General features: G+C 41.2%; 1 protein-coding gene across 2 annotated transcripts in view; it reads right to left on the reverse strand.

The window, feature by feature from the left end:
- MOCOS (molybdenum cofactor sulfurase) overlaps positions 1–15,849 on the reverse strand; it is a 56,641-nt gene that overhangs the window by 13,196 nt on the left and 27,596 nt on the right. For both annotated transcript variants that reach the window (XM_030337020.1, XM_030337019.1), the window contains exons 9-11: positions 11,984–12,146; positions 5,332–5,410; positions 3,955–4,076 (exon numbers count right to left, since the gene is read on the reverse strand). In XM_030337020.1, the coding sequence (XP_030192880.1) occupies positions 3,955–4,076; positions 5,332–5,410; positions 11,984–12,146 (364 nt within the window). The remainder of the gene's footprint in view (positions 1–3,954; positions 4,077–5,331; positions 5,411–11,983; positions 12,147–15,849) is intronic.

Below are 15,849 nucleotides of genomic sequence, written 5' to 3' on the forward strand. Positions count from 1 at the left end.
TCCTTCAGTCCCCAGCTCTGTAGTGACTTAAATAGGGTTCTCCAGAAAAGAATCAGGGCTGAGCATGGGCTATTCTGGGCACAGGTGACATTCATTCATGGATACGGGAATGAATGGCAGGGGTGGGGCGGTGGGGGAGGGTTCAGGCATCCCAGTAAGAGATTCCTTTTCAACAATGTTTTCTCTTTCTGTTCATTATAATGTATAATGTATAATATACTTCTGTTGCTTTGATAAACTGTGTACCATTAAAGAGGGACTCAACCAAAAAGATCTCCTAACACTTAGACTCGTGATCACCGTAAACTTGGAAAATGTGTATACATTTCAATTTATATATAATTGTGGCTTCACATAAATATGGTAGAGTGAACAAGAAAAGATTTTCAAGCATACAATATATAACACTAAGATAAAATTCCGTCAAGGGAGTGGAATGGAAGTATAAGTCGAAGAAGGGAAAGGAAAGAAAGAAAATTCCTGACCATCAAAAGACAGTTTGTCCATATATATACTTTAATGAATATTCTTGAAAATCAAACCACTAAATATTGAAATTCCACTGGCCAATTTAGATGACAGCGTAAATAACGTAGCTTTAAAAAGGTTCCTCTCAGGTGTACCAACCTAAAATCATTCAAAGACCAGTGGCCTAGACCGTCAGGGACCTCTCCACCATAAAAGGCATCTTCAAAGTATAATGTTCTCAAGCTGACACTCCCTGACACTGCATCATGCAGGGGACAGACCTCTCCGCACCTACCTTTGCCTCACTCAGGTCCCCACCTCCCACGAGGACAGTCACTGCCACTTCCTGCCCGGCCCCTGTGCTTCTCTCACCTCCCTCTCCGAAGCAGCCTCCACATCGCGCCAAGAGTATCTTTCTAACACGTGTGGCATCACGGAACTCCTCAGCTTAGAGTTTGCAATGAATGCCCCCAACCACAAGGTAGCATTTACTGACTCCTCAAGCCAAGCATTCATCCTTTCTCCCCAGCTCTCCCCCATGGCTACCCTCCCACCTTCAACCCTCCTAAACACCTCTCTGGGCCCATGAAATGCCAAGGCCTGCCATACTGCTCCCGACTAACCTTCCCGCCTCTCTCTGCCTAGAAAACTCCTGCTCTCATGTTAAGACGCAGTGCCAAAGTCATCTCCTCCCTGAAGCCCTCCGTGACTCACTCCCTGTGTAGAAGATAACTCCCCCCACCAACCCATGCCCTTTGCATAGACCTTTATTGTCACCTTTATGTTAGTGTCACTGTGTACTGGTAAGTCATTGCCTCTAAGCTTAGATCTTGGAGGACCACAGCCGTTGCTTCATAATCTCAGCCAGCATCCTAAAGACCCAGCTGAGCCCCAAGTAGACAGCAGGCACCAGGAACCATTGGACCTTATTCTATCAACTCATTTAGATGGTGACCCTGGTCCCGTCGAGCCCCACTCCTTGCATGTCCCTACTCGGAGTGCCCATCTCTCTCTCCCCTTTCATCATGTCTCTAAGCTTACCCACTCCCAAACACCATCAGCTCACCCCCTCAGTAAGAGCAGCATACATTTATTCCCGTTCTCCATCACATAGCAACTCAACTTCTTGCACAACTTATGACATGACAAACTGTCAACACTTCTAAAATGTGCAAGTATTTTACATCCATTGAATTCTCTATCATACGTATTCAGGGATTCATGGGTTCATCTGTGCAGGTCACTAGATCCAGTCACTGGTCCCCATACTGTCACAATGTTACTCAGATTTACAAGCCAGTCTCTCTGGGAGCTAATCACTAAGCCAGGTCATCCTTACACAATCAGTAATGTGGCATTGACCCCTTCATTCCTTCATCTAGTATTTACTGAGCAACTACTATGTGCCAGACGCTGTTCTGAGCACAGCGGATGCAGCACTGAACAAAGTGCACAAAAATCCCCGTCCTCCCAGGGCTTAAAATCTATCACAGTCTAATAAACAGAATAACTGAGTGAAATGCATGGTCTATCAGATGCGAAAAGCACCCCACAGAAAATAAAACAGGGAACGAGCCACAGAGGTTCAGGTGGGGGCTCTGGTCCTGAGGAGAGCAGTCAAGCAGGCTTCCCTGAGAAGCTGGCACTTGAGCAGACACCTGAAAGCGATCTCTTCTTCCCATGTGGTACTGTTAACTTCCAAGTACAGTAAAACCTTGGATTGCGAGAAATTTGTTCTCTGAGTGTTCCGTAAGATGAGCAAACCTCTCTCTCTCTCTCTCTCACTGTGGGATTGTGGGTGATCATGTCCCATGCTTGGATGGTCAGTCTCAAGCTGCAGTGTTTGGCAGAAATCAGTGATTTTTCAGAATGTGGGAAGGTGCCCACAGCTGGCACTAGTGTATTTTTTTGTCACTTCAAAGCACCTATGGACAGTCCTTTGCTTTCCATACAAGAGGAAGCTTAGAAATGTTTTGCCTCATTCTAGGTCAGGCTGCCTGCAGATATAGACCTTTTCCTCTGCTGCCTTATTGCCAGTAACATTAAACATAGTATCTGACAAGAGTTCATTAATACTGTACTGGAGGGGCACCTGGGTGGCTCAGTCGGTTAAGCGTCCAACTTCTGCTCAGGTCACGATCTCACAGCTCGTGAGTTCAAGCCCCATGTCGGGCTCTGTGCTGACAGCTCAGAGCCTGGAGCCTGCTTTGGATTCTGTGTGTCTCTCTCTCTGCTCCTCCCCCACTCAGGCTCTCTCTCTCTCTCCTTCAAAAATAAATAAATGTTTGAAAAAAAATTTTTTAAATACTGTACTGTAGTCAACATCTGTTAGTGATAATGAAAGTTGTCCTATACAATAACCCTCCTCTCTCTTGTCTCCCTCACACCAGTCACAAAGGTTTTTAAAGGTAAGTACAGATTAATTTTTCTTTATATTTTGTATTTACTTTATTATTTTGTATCATATCACTGTACTGTAATCATTTTTATATGAATATTTTTGGGTCGTGGAAAAAATCATCTGAGTTTCCATTATTTCATGGGGAAATTCACTTTGCTATAAAAGTACTTTGGATTACAAGCCTGTTTCCAGAACAAATTATGCTTGCAAACCAAGGTTCTACTGTACTTTCTTCTCTGCTGTCTCCCTTCAGCTCACAACAGCTACGGCAGGAAAAACCACCAGTATTTTTATAAGTCGAAGGCATTGAGGTCTACACCCGTCTGGGCACCAAGAGGCTCCGCATTGGCCAAGTTCTCAGGCATGTGGTGACAGAGCCAAGACCAGCAACCAGGTTTTCTCGTTCCCACATACAAACTGAGGACATAGCAAGCTACCAATGTTTTTTTGTTTGTTTGTTTATTTGTTTGTTTTCAGGGAGAGACAGAGCATGAGCAGAGGAGGAGCAGAGAGAGAGGGAGACACAGAATCCGAAGCAGGCTCCAGGTTCTGAGCTGTCAGCACAGAGCCCGATGCAGGGCTCAAACTCACAAACTGTGAGATCATGACCTGAGCCCAAGTCGGATGCTTAACCGAGTGAGCCACCCAGGTGCCCCCAAGCTACCAGTGTTTTTATATAACCCCAATGAAATTGTGCTTCTAAACATGACAGACTGAGACAGAGCACTTGTCAGAGGCAAAACAGCAGGGTGGAACCCCACCTCTACCTCCTCGGGGTCATCCTAGAGACCACACGTGGGTCCTCTGGACCACCCTGCTTTCTGCACAAGAGCAAGTCACCCTGGGAATTCACTTCAGGGGCTGATTTTTTCTTCAACGTTTATTTTTATTTTTGAGAGAGAGGAAAAGAGAGAGAGAAGAAAGGGAGGGGCAGAGAGAGCAGGACAGAGGATCTGAAGCAGGCTCTGTGCTGACAGCAAAGAGCCTGATGTGGGGCTCGAACTGATAAATCATGGGCTGATTTTGATGTATGCAAGAGTAAACCCAAGTTCCTGTCCCCTAAGAACCAACCAGAAATATGATACCTTTGACCCGCTTCTTTGCACTTCTTTGAAAGTTCGAACTTTGTTTGAGCAATTGACATGGATGGCCAAAAAATCTTGACAACCAGCTTGAAATTTTTTCTCCACAATTATAAGTGTTTACCCTGGGGGAGAAAAGGGGAGGGGTGGTGAATGTTCTATAGTATTCCTTTAAGTAATAATATAAATAGCAAAAATATTTTCAGTTGTAAGATACAATACAATACAATATAATACTAAATGTAACGTAAATACAATATCGGGCCCCAGGGAGAAGGGAGCACTCAGGAAGCTGCAGGCGAATACCCCCAAAGCACAGGAAGACCCAAGGTCCGGTGCTCATGCGAAGCCTTCAGATCAGATAAGAAGCTTTGGAAGTTCCTCTTAAAAGACCTTGTTTATGTCCATTGTAGCCACTGAATACCACAAAGCTTAGAATTTGAGAGCTTCCAGAGCAACATTTTGCTTTAAGAAGCCCTTGAACCCAGACATATGTTCTGGGTTTTTACTACACACCAGCGAATCTTTTCCCTCATGGCCAGACCACATGGAATAATAGGTCTGGTCTGTGGAAAGAGCACCATGCCTCTCAGTTACCAGTATAAGTGCATTCATTGATCCAGTTTTTTAAAAACTCTGTAATATTAGAGACTTTTTAAGTATAATTTCAAGAATTTAATTTTTTTATTCAAAAAAATTGTTTCAATCTTTTAAATTTTTAAGTAGGCTCCATGTTGGGCATGGAGAACAACACGGGGCTTGACCCTGAGATCAAGACCTGAGCTGAGATCAAGAGCCAGATGCTCAACCGACTGACCACCCAGGAGCCCCAAGAATTTAAATTTTTAAAAATTATTCTAAAATCTACCCATCACCAGAATCCACAATGCAAAATTGCTAATAACCTACATTGGGATTACAAGATAGACATGTCCTTAATTTTTCCTGGATCAAATAGCTGCCTGTCTGTATGTAGAAAGGGAAGAGTAGAATGAAACCTCATTTAGTTTCACATTCTCTTCGATGCTTTGAGAGATTGCACTGAAGTCTGTTTTCATTCATCTGAGCACTGATGGATCTGAGAAGAGACCTAACTACCTCTTTATTAGCCAGAAAACAGCATTCCTCTCAAATGTACAACCAGGAATGCACCTTGTAAATAACAGCAGGTATCCCTAAATGGCTAGGGAACGTGCTTGGTAGGTCTGAACAACAGCAGGGGGCAGTGTGGTCAGCATGGAGTTCATGAGGGGAAATAGGCAGCAGACTGGATGGGAGGGGGCGGTGCACCTGAGGGCAGATCTACAGGGCATTGCTCTCTTCCCCCTCTGTACTACCCTGCAGATGAACCTGAGATTTTTACCTGTGGCAGAGTCTCACCTGTCCGCACAGACCTTGCTTTGGCAAATCTGAGTCCGTTCACCATTTTCCTCAAGAGGCACCACTATAGGCTCCATCCCTAATGAACAAAGGTTAGAGACAGATTTACCGTCACGCAAAAAGAACAACAATATAAGTGTAAGTATTATCACAAAGTATACAAGAATTGTCATGACCCTGGAAATTGATTGCATCAAATAATTGGCCAGGTCTTGGAAATCTCTTTGTAACACAGAGATTCTCTTTAGCATGGTCATCACCAACAATAGCTTGTACACCAAACAGCCTTCTTACGGAAGACCCTGCACTCAGACAGTCACATCCACCACAGTCACATCCACCACAGTCACATCCACATATATATATATATATATATATATTTATATGACACTATAAATCCCTTAGAAGATTTCTCTACCTCTGGGTGACTCCACATACTAAAGCCATTGTTTTCCCTTACATCCTTTAGAAATAGGCAGGCATGAAGATTCATTCTGTAAAGATATCAGCATGGAGCGGTATTTCTCAACAGCTCCTGGGAGTCAGCATCCAATTGGATTCCTGCGCCAATCATTGTTATCATGATGGATAGATGGATAGGTAGACAAGACAGACAGACAGACAGAAATAAAACTGTTACTATGTTAGTGGGGTTGGGAAGCTTTTTTAAAAATTAGTTACATGTATCATATGTATGAAGGAGTATAGAGCATATGTATGTAACAGTTTAAAGAATAATAGTTAACACTCATGTACCCATTAGTCAGCTAAAGTGGTATCCATTCTTTAATAAAATCAGAGTGAGATACGTGGATGAAATGAGAGGAAACTAGCCCAATGCCATTAAGGTGTGAAAGACCTTTGGTAAAGGCTGAAACTGCCAGGCCCTCTGTCACTCTGCACTCCTTGTCCTCCATGAGCCATTAAGAGTATAGGGAAAGGCAGGAAGCCAAGGCACCTGAGCAGAATGTGTGGTGCCCTCTATTCTGCAGACACTCAAAGAAGGAGCTCCTCCTGTGTGACTCACCTGTGCCCTCTCGCCCTCTCAGCATGGCTGCCAGTCACACCGCTCACACTGTCCCTCAGGCAAGCTCATGTCATGCACGCCTGAGTCCCTGCCCCTCTTGGTCCTTCCTCATCACACAGAGCACAACACAGCACAGCAAACTGGTGCATCACAAGCTTCAGATCATGCCTGTTGCTCAGGCCCTGTCCATCACAACAGGGCTTTCACCACGACAAAGAAAGAGATGCAACGATTTGAGTATCTAGAATTCCATAGGGAACTACGTCCTCTGCTTGTCTGCACCTTACACATGCACAGCCAGTTCACACTCCTGGCCCTGTGTGGGGAAAGCCAGAAGAACTAATCCAGAATGCTCAAAAAGTTCAGAGAAGGAATGTGTTGTGCTGAGTAATTATAGATGCGGTCATGTCAAAGGAGTATGGATGGGAGAAGGATATAGTGGAGGTATGCACACACAGGGGAGAGCAGTACAGCAAGCTTGGAGCATTGGTTATGAGGAAGTAACCACAGCAGTGGGGACAATGTGGACAGTTGCACACCCTGGACAGCCAATGGTAGGCCTGTGCTCAGCCTCTTTGCATCCTTACCCAAGGCTCTAAATAAATCACACAGGGTCTTTGGCCTTTAGCTGCCTTCTAAAGGTCATTGCAGGCCTCTGGTTAAGACCACAAAGTCTGGAAGCCATCCATGAATTGAACTCAAGGGCCCCCAACAAAGTTCATGGGAAATGAGTTCATTATGTACTAAGCCCTATGCTCAGATCAGAGATACTGAGAAATAAAAAAGCCTGACCTCTGGATGCCTAAAATCTTTGGGAGTGACAAATCACACACATGAAACCATTAAAATGTCTTGTTTTACTATTTGTTATTTAGTTTGTCCTGTCATGCATTGCCAAAGGATGTCCTTACTCCACCCACAATGCAGGAGTCCCCTGAAAGTGAGCAGAGTATCTGATATATGGTGGGAGGGGGCACAACACCACCTCACAAAGTGCTGCTGATTTGGAGTGGAAGATATTGGGTATTTGTTTTCTTTCTTTCTCCCATTCTTTACATTCTGGGACAAACCCTACTTAGTCATGATATATATTTTTATGCTTCAGAGAATAGAAAGGAAGAGAAGCAATCTACTCAATTATTTTTGTAAGTTAATATCCTGGGTACCTAAACTTAAATAAGAAAAGCACAGTAAGAGAAGATGATGTATCAATCTCACTAATAAATAGGCAGAAAAAAAATACTAAACAAAATATTGGCAAACCAAATCCATCAATGTATCAAAAGATCATTGTCAGGTAGTGTTTTTCCCCCCAAGAGTCCAAGGATAATTTACTACTAGACAATCTACTAGTGTAAGACATCACACTGATAGACTATAGGGAAAAAAATATGATGACCAACAGATGCAGAAAAAGCATTTAATAAGAATTGACTACTAGTCATCATTTGGCTAAATAAGAAAGGAACTACTTTAGCCTGGTAAAGCAAATCTACCAAAAACCTACAGTAAGCATCATTCTTATTTTTGAAACTTTGAAGGCATTCTATTCAAATCAGTAATAAAGAAGGATATCTTCCATCACTGCTCCACCATTATATAAGAAGGCCTAGCCAAAGCAATAAGGTAAGAAACAGAAAGAAGATAAATAAAAATTAGAAAGATATGATACTACCATTATTAGAAGACAATATACCTATTTACACAGAATATGCAAGAAAATCTTCAGACCAACTAATAAAACTAGTAAGAATTCAGAAAAAGTACTGGGTAAAACATTAACATACAAAAATCAATAGTGTTTCTATATGCATTGATAGCCATTAAAATATTTAATAGAAAAAAGATAGTATTAAAAATATTCCAATAAACTATTACATAGCAAAAAAAGTGTAAAAGTTTCTGGAAAATATTTAAATTTTGGAGTAATTAAAAAAGTCTTAAATGGGGGCGCCTGGGTGGCACAGTTGGTTAAGCGTCCGACTTCAGCCAGGTCACGATCTCGCACTCCGTGAGTTCGAGCCCCGCGTCAGGCTCTGGGCTGATGGCTCGGAGCCTGTTACTGATTCTGTGTCTCCCTCTCTCTCTGCCCCTCCCCCGTTCATGCTCTGTCTCTCTCTGTCCCAAAAATAAATAAACGTTGAAAAAACAATTTAAAAAAAAAAAACAGTCTTAAATGGAGAGAAACACTGTAAATAAAAGACTGGATATTATATGATGTAAGTTCTTTTGAAATTAATATATGATACTACAATCAAAATATGATTACAAATATATGACTGCAAAATATGTGATTTTGCAATAAAAATCCCAACAGGACACACCAATAAATATACAGAGATGGTCAAAGTGGATAAAAAAGCACGAGCCAATTGTATGCTGGATACAAGAAACTCACTTTAAATATAGTGATATAGGCAGATTAAGAGTAAAAGAGCTAAAAGGCATCCAAATTGGCCAGGAGGAGGTCAAACTTTCATTCTTTGCAGATGACATGATACTCTATATGGAAAACCCAAAAGATTCCACCAAAAAACTGCTAGAACTGATCCATGAATTCAGCAAAGTTGCAGGATATAAAATCAATGCACAGAAATCGGTTGCATTCCTATACACCAACAATGAAGCAAAAGAAAGAGAAATCAAGGAATTGATCCCATTTACAGTTGCACAAAAAAAAACATAAAATACCTAGGAATAAATCTAACCAAAGAGGTGAAAAATCTATACACTGAACACTATAGAAAGCTTATGAAAGAAATTGAAGAAGACACAAAAAAATGGAAAAAGATTCCATGCTCCTAGATAGGAAGAACATATATTGTTAAAATGTTGATACTACCCAAAGCAAACTACACATTCAATGCAATCCCTATCAAAATAACACCAGCATTCTTCACAGAGCTAGAACAAATAATCCTAACATTTGTATGGAACCAGGAAAGACTTCTAATAGCCAAAGCAATCTTGAAAAAGAAAACCAAAGCAGGAGGCATCACAATCCCAGACCTCAAGCTATACTACAAAGCTGTAATCATCAAGACAGTATGGTACTGGCACAAGAACAGACACTCAGATCAATGGAACAGAATAGAGAACCCAGAAATGGACCCACAAACATATGGCCAACTAATCTTTGACAAAGCAGGAAAGAATATCCAGTGGAATAAAGACAGTCTCTTCAGCAAGTGGTGCTGGGAAAACCAGACGGCAACATGCAGAAGAATGAACCTGGACCACTTTCTTACACCATACACAAAAATAAGCTCAAAATGGATGAAAGACCTCAATGTAAGACAGGAAGCCATCAAAATCCTCGAGGAGAAAGCAGGCAAAACCTCTGTGATCTTGGCTGCAGCAACTTCTTACCCAACACGTCTCCAGAGGCAAGGGAAACAAAAGCAAAAATGAACTACTGGGACCTCATCAAAATAAAAAGCTTCTGCAGACTAAAGGAAACAATCAGCAAAACTAAAAGGCAACCAAGAGAATGGGAGAAGATATTTGCAAACGACGTATCAGATAAAGGGTTAGTATCCAAAATCTATAAAGAACTTACCAAATTCAACACCCAAAAAACAAATAATCCAGTGAAGAAAAGGGCAAAAGACATGAATAGACACTTCTCCAAAGAAGACATCCAGATGGCCAACCGACACATGAAAAAATGCTCAACATCACTCATCATCAGGGAAATACAAATCAAAACCACACTGAGATATCACCTCACACCTGTCAGAATGGCTAACATTAACAACTCAGGCAACAACAGATGTTGGTGAGGATGCAGAGAAAGAGGATCTGTTTTGCATTGTTGGTGGCAATGCAAGCTGGTGCAGCCACTCTGGAAAACAGTATGGAGGTTCCTCAAAAAACTAAAAATAGAACTACCCTACAACCCAGCAATTGCACCACTAGGCATTTATCCACGGGATACAGGGGTGCTGTTTCGAAGGGACACATGCACTCCCATGTTTATAGCAGCACTATCAACAATAACCAAAGTATGGAAAGAGCCCAGATGGCCCTCAATGGATGAATGGATAAAGAAGATGTGGTATATATATACAATGGAGGATTACTCAGCAATCAAAAAGAATGAATCTTGCCATTTGCAACTACGTGGATGGAACTAGAGGGCATTATGCTAAGTGAAATTAGTCAGTCAGAGAAAGACAAAAATCACATGACTTCACTCATATGAGGACTTTAAGACACAGAACAGATGAACACAAGGGAAGGGAAGCAAAAATAATACAAAAACAGGGAGGGGGACAAAACAGAAGAGACTCATAAATATGGAGAACAAACAGAGGGTTACAGGAGGAGTTGTGGGAGGGGGGATGGGCTAAATGGGTAAGGAATCTACTCCTGAAATCATTGTTTCACTATATGCTAATCAATTTGGATGTAAATTTTAAAAAATAAAAAATAAAATTAAAAAAAAGTAAAAGAGCCATCCAGAAGGTATAAAGACAACCTACAGAATGGGAGAAAATATTTGAAAATCATAGATCTGAAAAGGGACTTCTACACAGAATGTATAGAGGACTCTTACAACTCAATAATTCAAAAATAAACAAGCAAAGAATCTTAATAGATATTTTTCTGAAGAAGATATACAAATGACCTATAAACACATGAAAAGATAATAATTAAGGAAATGCAAATCAAAGCCACATACGTACCACTACACACCATTCTGATGGCTATTAAAAAACAAAAGCAACAGAAAATAATAAGTGTTGAGGACGTGGAGAAATTAAAACCACCATACATTGCTGGTGGGCATATAAAATCGTGATGCAGCCACTTTGGAAATGCTGAACACAGAGTTCCCACATGACCCAGCAATTCTACCCTTCGGTACAGACCCAGGAAAATTGAAAACATGTCCACACAAAAACTTGTACACAAATGTTCACAGCAGCATGATTTCAAATAGCCAAAAAGTGGAAACAATCTAAATATCCTTCAACTAATAAATGGATTTTTTTAATGGTATATCCATGCAATGGAATATTATTCGACAACATAGATGACCCTCAAAAACATGATGCTAAGTGAAAGAAGCCAGTCACATACAACGCAATCCCATTGATATGAAACATTCAGAAGAGGCAATTGTGAATACACCAAAAAACTCCTGAACCATACATTTCCCACTAGCCACATTTCATGTGCTCAATAGCCACAGGTAACTAATGGCTACCAATCTGGACTAAATAGATACTGAACATTTCCATCATCAAATAAAGTTCCATTGCACAGAGCTGATCTATGCTTTTATATGTATTAGATAGTTCATAACAAAAAATCAACAAGGAAGAATTAAAGTTTGAGTACATATCATGACAGGTGATGGAAATAAAGAGAATATAAGTAAAAAGACAAATCAAATTTTATATTTCTTTATTTTTTGAGTGATTCATTAGATCTTTACCTCTCTCCAGAAATTTCTCTAAACACAAGGAGCAGAAACATTTTGTTGTCTTTCAGACATCATTTCACTTCCTTCAGGATTATTTTAATATTTGGCAGAGGAAAACCTATTATTTTTCTCTCATGGGAGAAGAAAAGCTACTCTTGACAGTTAATTTGTAAAGACGAACCCAGTTTTCGCACCTTTGGCTTTGATGACCATGATCTTTTGCTGCAGGTCAATGAAGGGCTGGATCAGGCAGAGCCGGGGTTCCTGCTTCTGACTCAGGCAAACGCCATTGTGATTCACAACCATCCAGCTCCGGTCATACAACAGCCCTTGGCTTCCTATAGGCCACTTGGTCACCTAAAGAAAAAGGTAAGTATTTTAGGGCAGGGCTCCTCAAAAATGGTCTTCACATTATTGCACAGTGGCTGCACAAGTACAGACAATCTTCACGAATTCAGGACATACTCTTGGAGGAGGAAATGAAGGAAAAAAAGAAAGTAAAGCAAAGCAGACAATGCAAAAGAGACCATGAGAGAGTTAGATACCTTCCATTCACCCTCCAGATCCACTTCTTACCTTTCTCCTCTTCGAGCTGTCTTTTTTTTTTTTAACTTGTTTTATTTTTTATTTTTTAAAATTTACATTCAAATTAGTATATAGTGAAACAAAGATTTCAGGAGTAGATTCCTTAGTGCCCCTTATCCATTTAGCTCATCCCCCCTCCCACAACCCCTCCAGTAACTCTCAGTTTGTTCTCCGTATTTTTGAGTCTCTTCTGTTTTGTCCCCCTCCCTGTTTTTTATATTATTTTTGCTTCCCTTCCCTTGTGTTCATCTGTTCTGTGTCTTAAAGTCCTCATATGAGTGAAGTCATATGATTTTTGTCTTTCTCTGACTAATTTCGCTTAGCATAATACCCTCTTGTTCCATCCACATAGTTGCAAATGGCAAGATTCATTCCTTTTGATTGCCGAGTAATCCTCCATTGTATATATATACCACATTTTCTTTATCCATTCATCCATTGATGGCCATCTGGGCTCTTTCCATACTTTGGTTATGGTTGATAGTGCTGCTATAAACATGGGGGTGCATGTGTCCCTTCAAAACAGCACACCTAAATCCCAGTGCAATTGCTGGGTTGTAGGGTAGTTCTATTTTTAGTTTTTTGAGGAACCTCCATACTGTTTTCCAGAGTGGCTGCACCAGCTTGCATTCCCATCAAGCTGTCTTTTACATGGATAATGTGTGTGCATGGAGCAACATTCAGAGAGAACAAAAGTGTGCATGGAAAGTATTGGGGCGCCTGGGTGGCGCAGTCGGTTAAGCGTCCGACTTCAGCCAGGTCACGATCTCGCGGTCCGTGAGTTCCAGCCCCGCGTCGGACTCTGTGCTGATGGCTCAGAGCCTGGAGCCTGTTTCCGATTCTGTGTCTCCCTCTCTCTCTGCCCCTCCCCCGTTCATGCTCTGTCTCTCTCTGTCCCAAAAAAAATAAAAAATAAATAAAAAGAAAGTACGTCTCCACCCCACCCAGTCCCCAAGCTCCCCTTCCCATAAGCCTCCATCACTCCTGCTTTCTGTATATCCTTCCACAGTGCTGAATTCCTGTACAGGCATACCCTGATACTGCAGACATATTTCTTGCACAAATTATGGCTACACTGGAGTGGTCACTGAGTTGATCCACTTTAAGTGTATAAGTTTTCCCGAATTCTTCATATTTCTACAAAATTAAAATGTAAATTACACCCACTGCCTATATAGATCTTGCAATCTAATACCACTCTCCAATATAAAAGAACTGGGATTCCTTGGAGAAATGGTTGATTCTAGGACTGGATCAGGAGAATCTGGTGGTGGTAGAAAGGTAAGGAAGTATTCAAAAAACAGAATGATGGGAGTATGGCAAAGGGATGCAGGAGTCAACTGAAAGCATGCCTCTGGCCAAGACTGCTCAAAACAATTTGAGCAAAAATAAGAATAATGATGTAGTATTGGATTATAACCCAACATACAAAATAAATATTCATGAGTTGATACCATAATAAATAAATGCTTGAATAAATAATAAATACACAAATACGTAAATAAGAAAAGTTAAATCTCCTATACAGAAGAACCTCAAAGAATCGATGTAGATGCTCCCTGCTCAAGAAGGTGGAGCCTAACTCCCCACTCCTTACATGTGGGCTATACTTACTGACTTGCTTCCAAAGAGTTCAGTATGGAAAGGGGGTAGAGGAGAAACTTTACAGTGAACAAACTTGGCAAACATCATCTCAACCTGGATGATGAGGATTCACATCAATAGTGATAAGTCATGTTGATAGTATGTACTAATGATATGTTTTATATGATATGATATATGATATATATGATATGATGAGAATAACACTTTACCTCTGTGGTCTTCCTCCCCAAAAAAAGCCCATAACCCCTGTCTAATCATGAGAAAGACATCAGACAAACCCAAACTGAGGGACATGCTAAAAAAATACCTGACCAGTACTTCTCAAAACTGTCAAGGTCATCAAGAATAAGGAAAGTCTGAGAAACTGGTACAGCCCATACAAGCCTAAGGAGACATGACCGCTAAATATACTATGACATCCTGGATGAGATCCTGGAACAGAAAAAGGGCATTAGGGGAAAAATCACGACACTTAATTGAAGTATGACCAGGTCTTCATAGTAGCTTTGTCCACAGCTTAGTTGCTAACAGTACTCATGTGACAGCACATGCACAGTAGCCCCATAAGTGAGGGCTCTTCTGGAGCCAGCTCTCCACTGAAGAGAAGCACAGGCGAAGGTGGAAAAAACGCTTGTGAAATAGTTAAGAGACAATCATTCTTGAACCAGTTGTGAATCAATTTCATGCAATTGTTTTCCTCTGAACACTAGATTCAGCTACCCGAAAGAACCTGAAGACTTCATTTGCGGGTAATGAAGAAAGGGAAGCAATTTTTAATGAAGGAGCATTTTGGGGAGTGGGTCTTCCAGTAGAGGACATCAGGGAAGACCGAGGCACCACAGAAAGTAAAGGAGAAGAGCTGCCTGGCACAGGGGGAGGGTGCAGAACTCAAGGAGGAAGAATACAGGAAATGAAAATGTCATGTAATGGGGGGTGGGGGTACTCTGGAGACTGAGACCTGGGTTTAAATCCCACCTCAACCATTATTAACTTTGAACAACTTCCAAACCTTCCTGAGTCTTGGCTTTGTCATAGGCAAGATGGACATTATTCTCATTTCTCATAGTATTGGCTAAAAACTAAAATGAAATATAAAATGTAAAGCAACTAAAATATATCAGATAATCGATAGATGTTAATCCCTTTACCTCTCCCATCAATTTTTCTTGTGTATCAAATACTCTGTCCATAAACTGTAGCTGCTTCTGTTAGTACAACACCCGAGCTCAGCAATATTATGGTCTATTTAAGTCTTTATGGGTGAGCCCAGAAACCATCATTAAATCATTATTTCTATAGGAAAACATGTTTTGAATTACAAATCACTTTTTAGAAGACAATGTATTACTGGAGACAATTCTCCATGGTCTCTCGTTTCTGCTGTGTGCCTGCTGTAACAAGCAGAAACACTCATTTCCCTTTTGTTCCAGACTACCTTTTTGAAGATGTTTGTATAACCTCTGGGGAGGAGAACAGGTTTGCTCATAGTCCAGTATTATAATGTCTTCCTCCAGAGAAACAGCCAGGCAGGTTTACTCGCATCCCATTATGAAAACAAGTCAGGTTCCCTGAGCGAGGGGTTCCTCAGCCATGTGCACAGCATCCACCTGGGCCCCTCTGTACCCCCTGTTGGGACTTGGGGGGCACAGAGAAGGAACCCGAACACGAAGCTAATGCTACCTGCTGTTCTGTGAGTAATAAAGCCCTTTATCTCTGAACCAGGAGTCTCGTGCCTTTTGCCAGCATTGAGGGCACTGTGGTAGGCTATCTTGTTAGTTTACAAGGAGGGTAAGCTTCAGACTCTTCACAGTTCTTCACAACTATTTGTTCAAATAAGTCTATAATTTTCTATCCTTTAATTTGTCACCTT

Source organism: Lynx canadensis, chromosome D3 (assembly GCF_007474595.2).
Source record: "Lynx canadensis isolate LIC74 chromosome D3, mLynCan4.pri.v2, whole genome shotgun sequence".
In the NCBI taxonomy this organism is placed as follows: Eukaryota; Metazoa; Chordata; class Mammalia; order Carnivora; family Felidae; genus Lynx; species Lynx canadensis.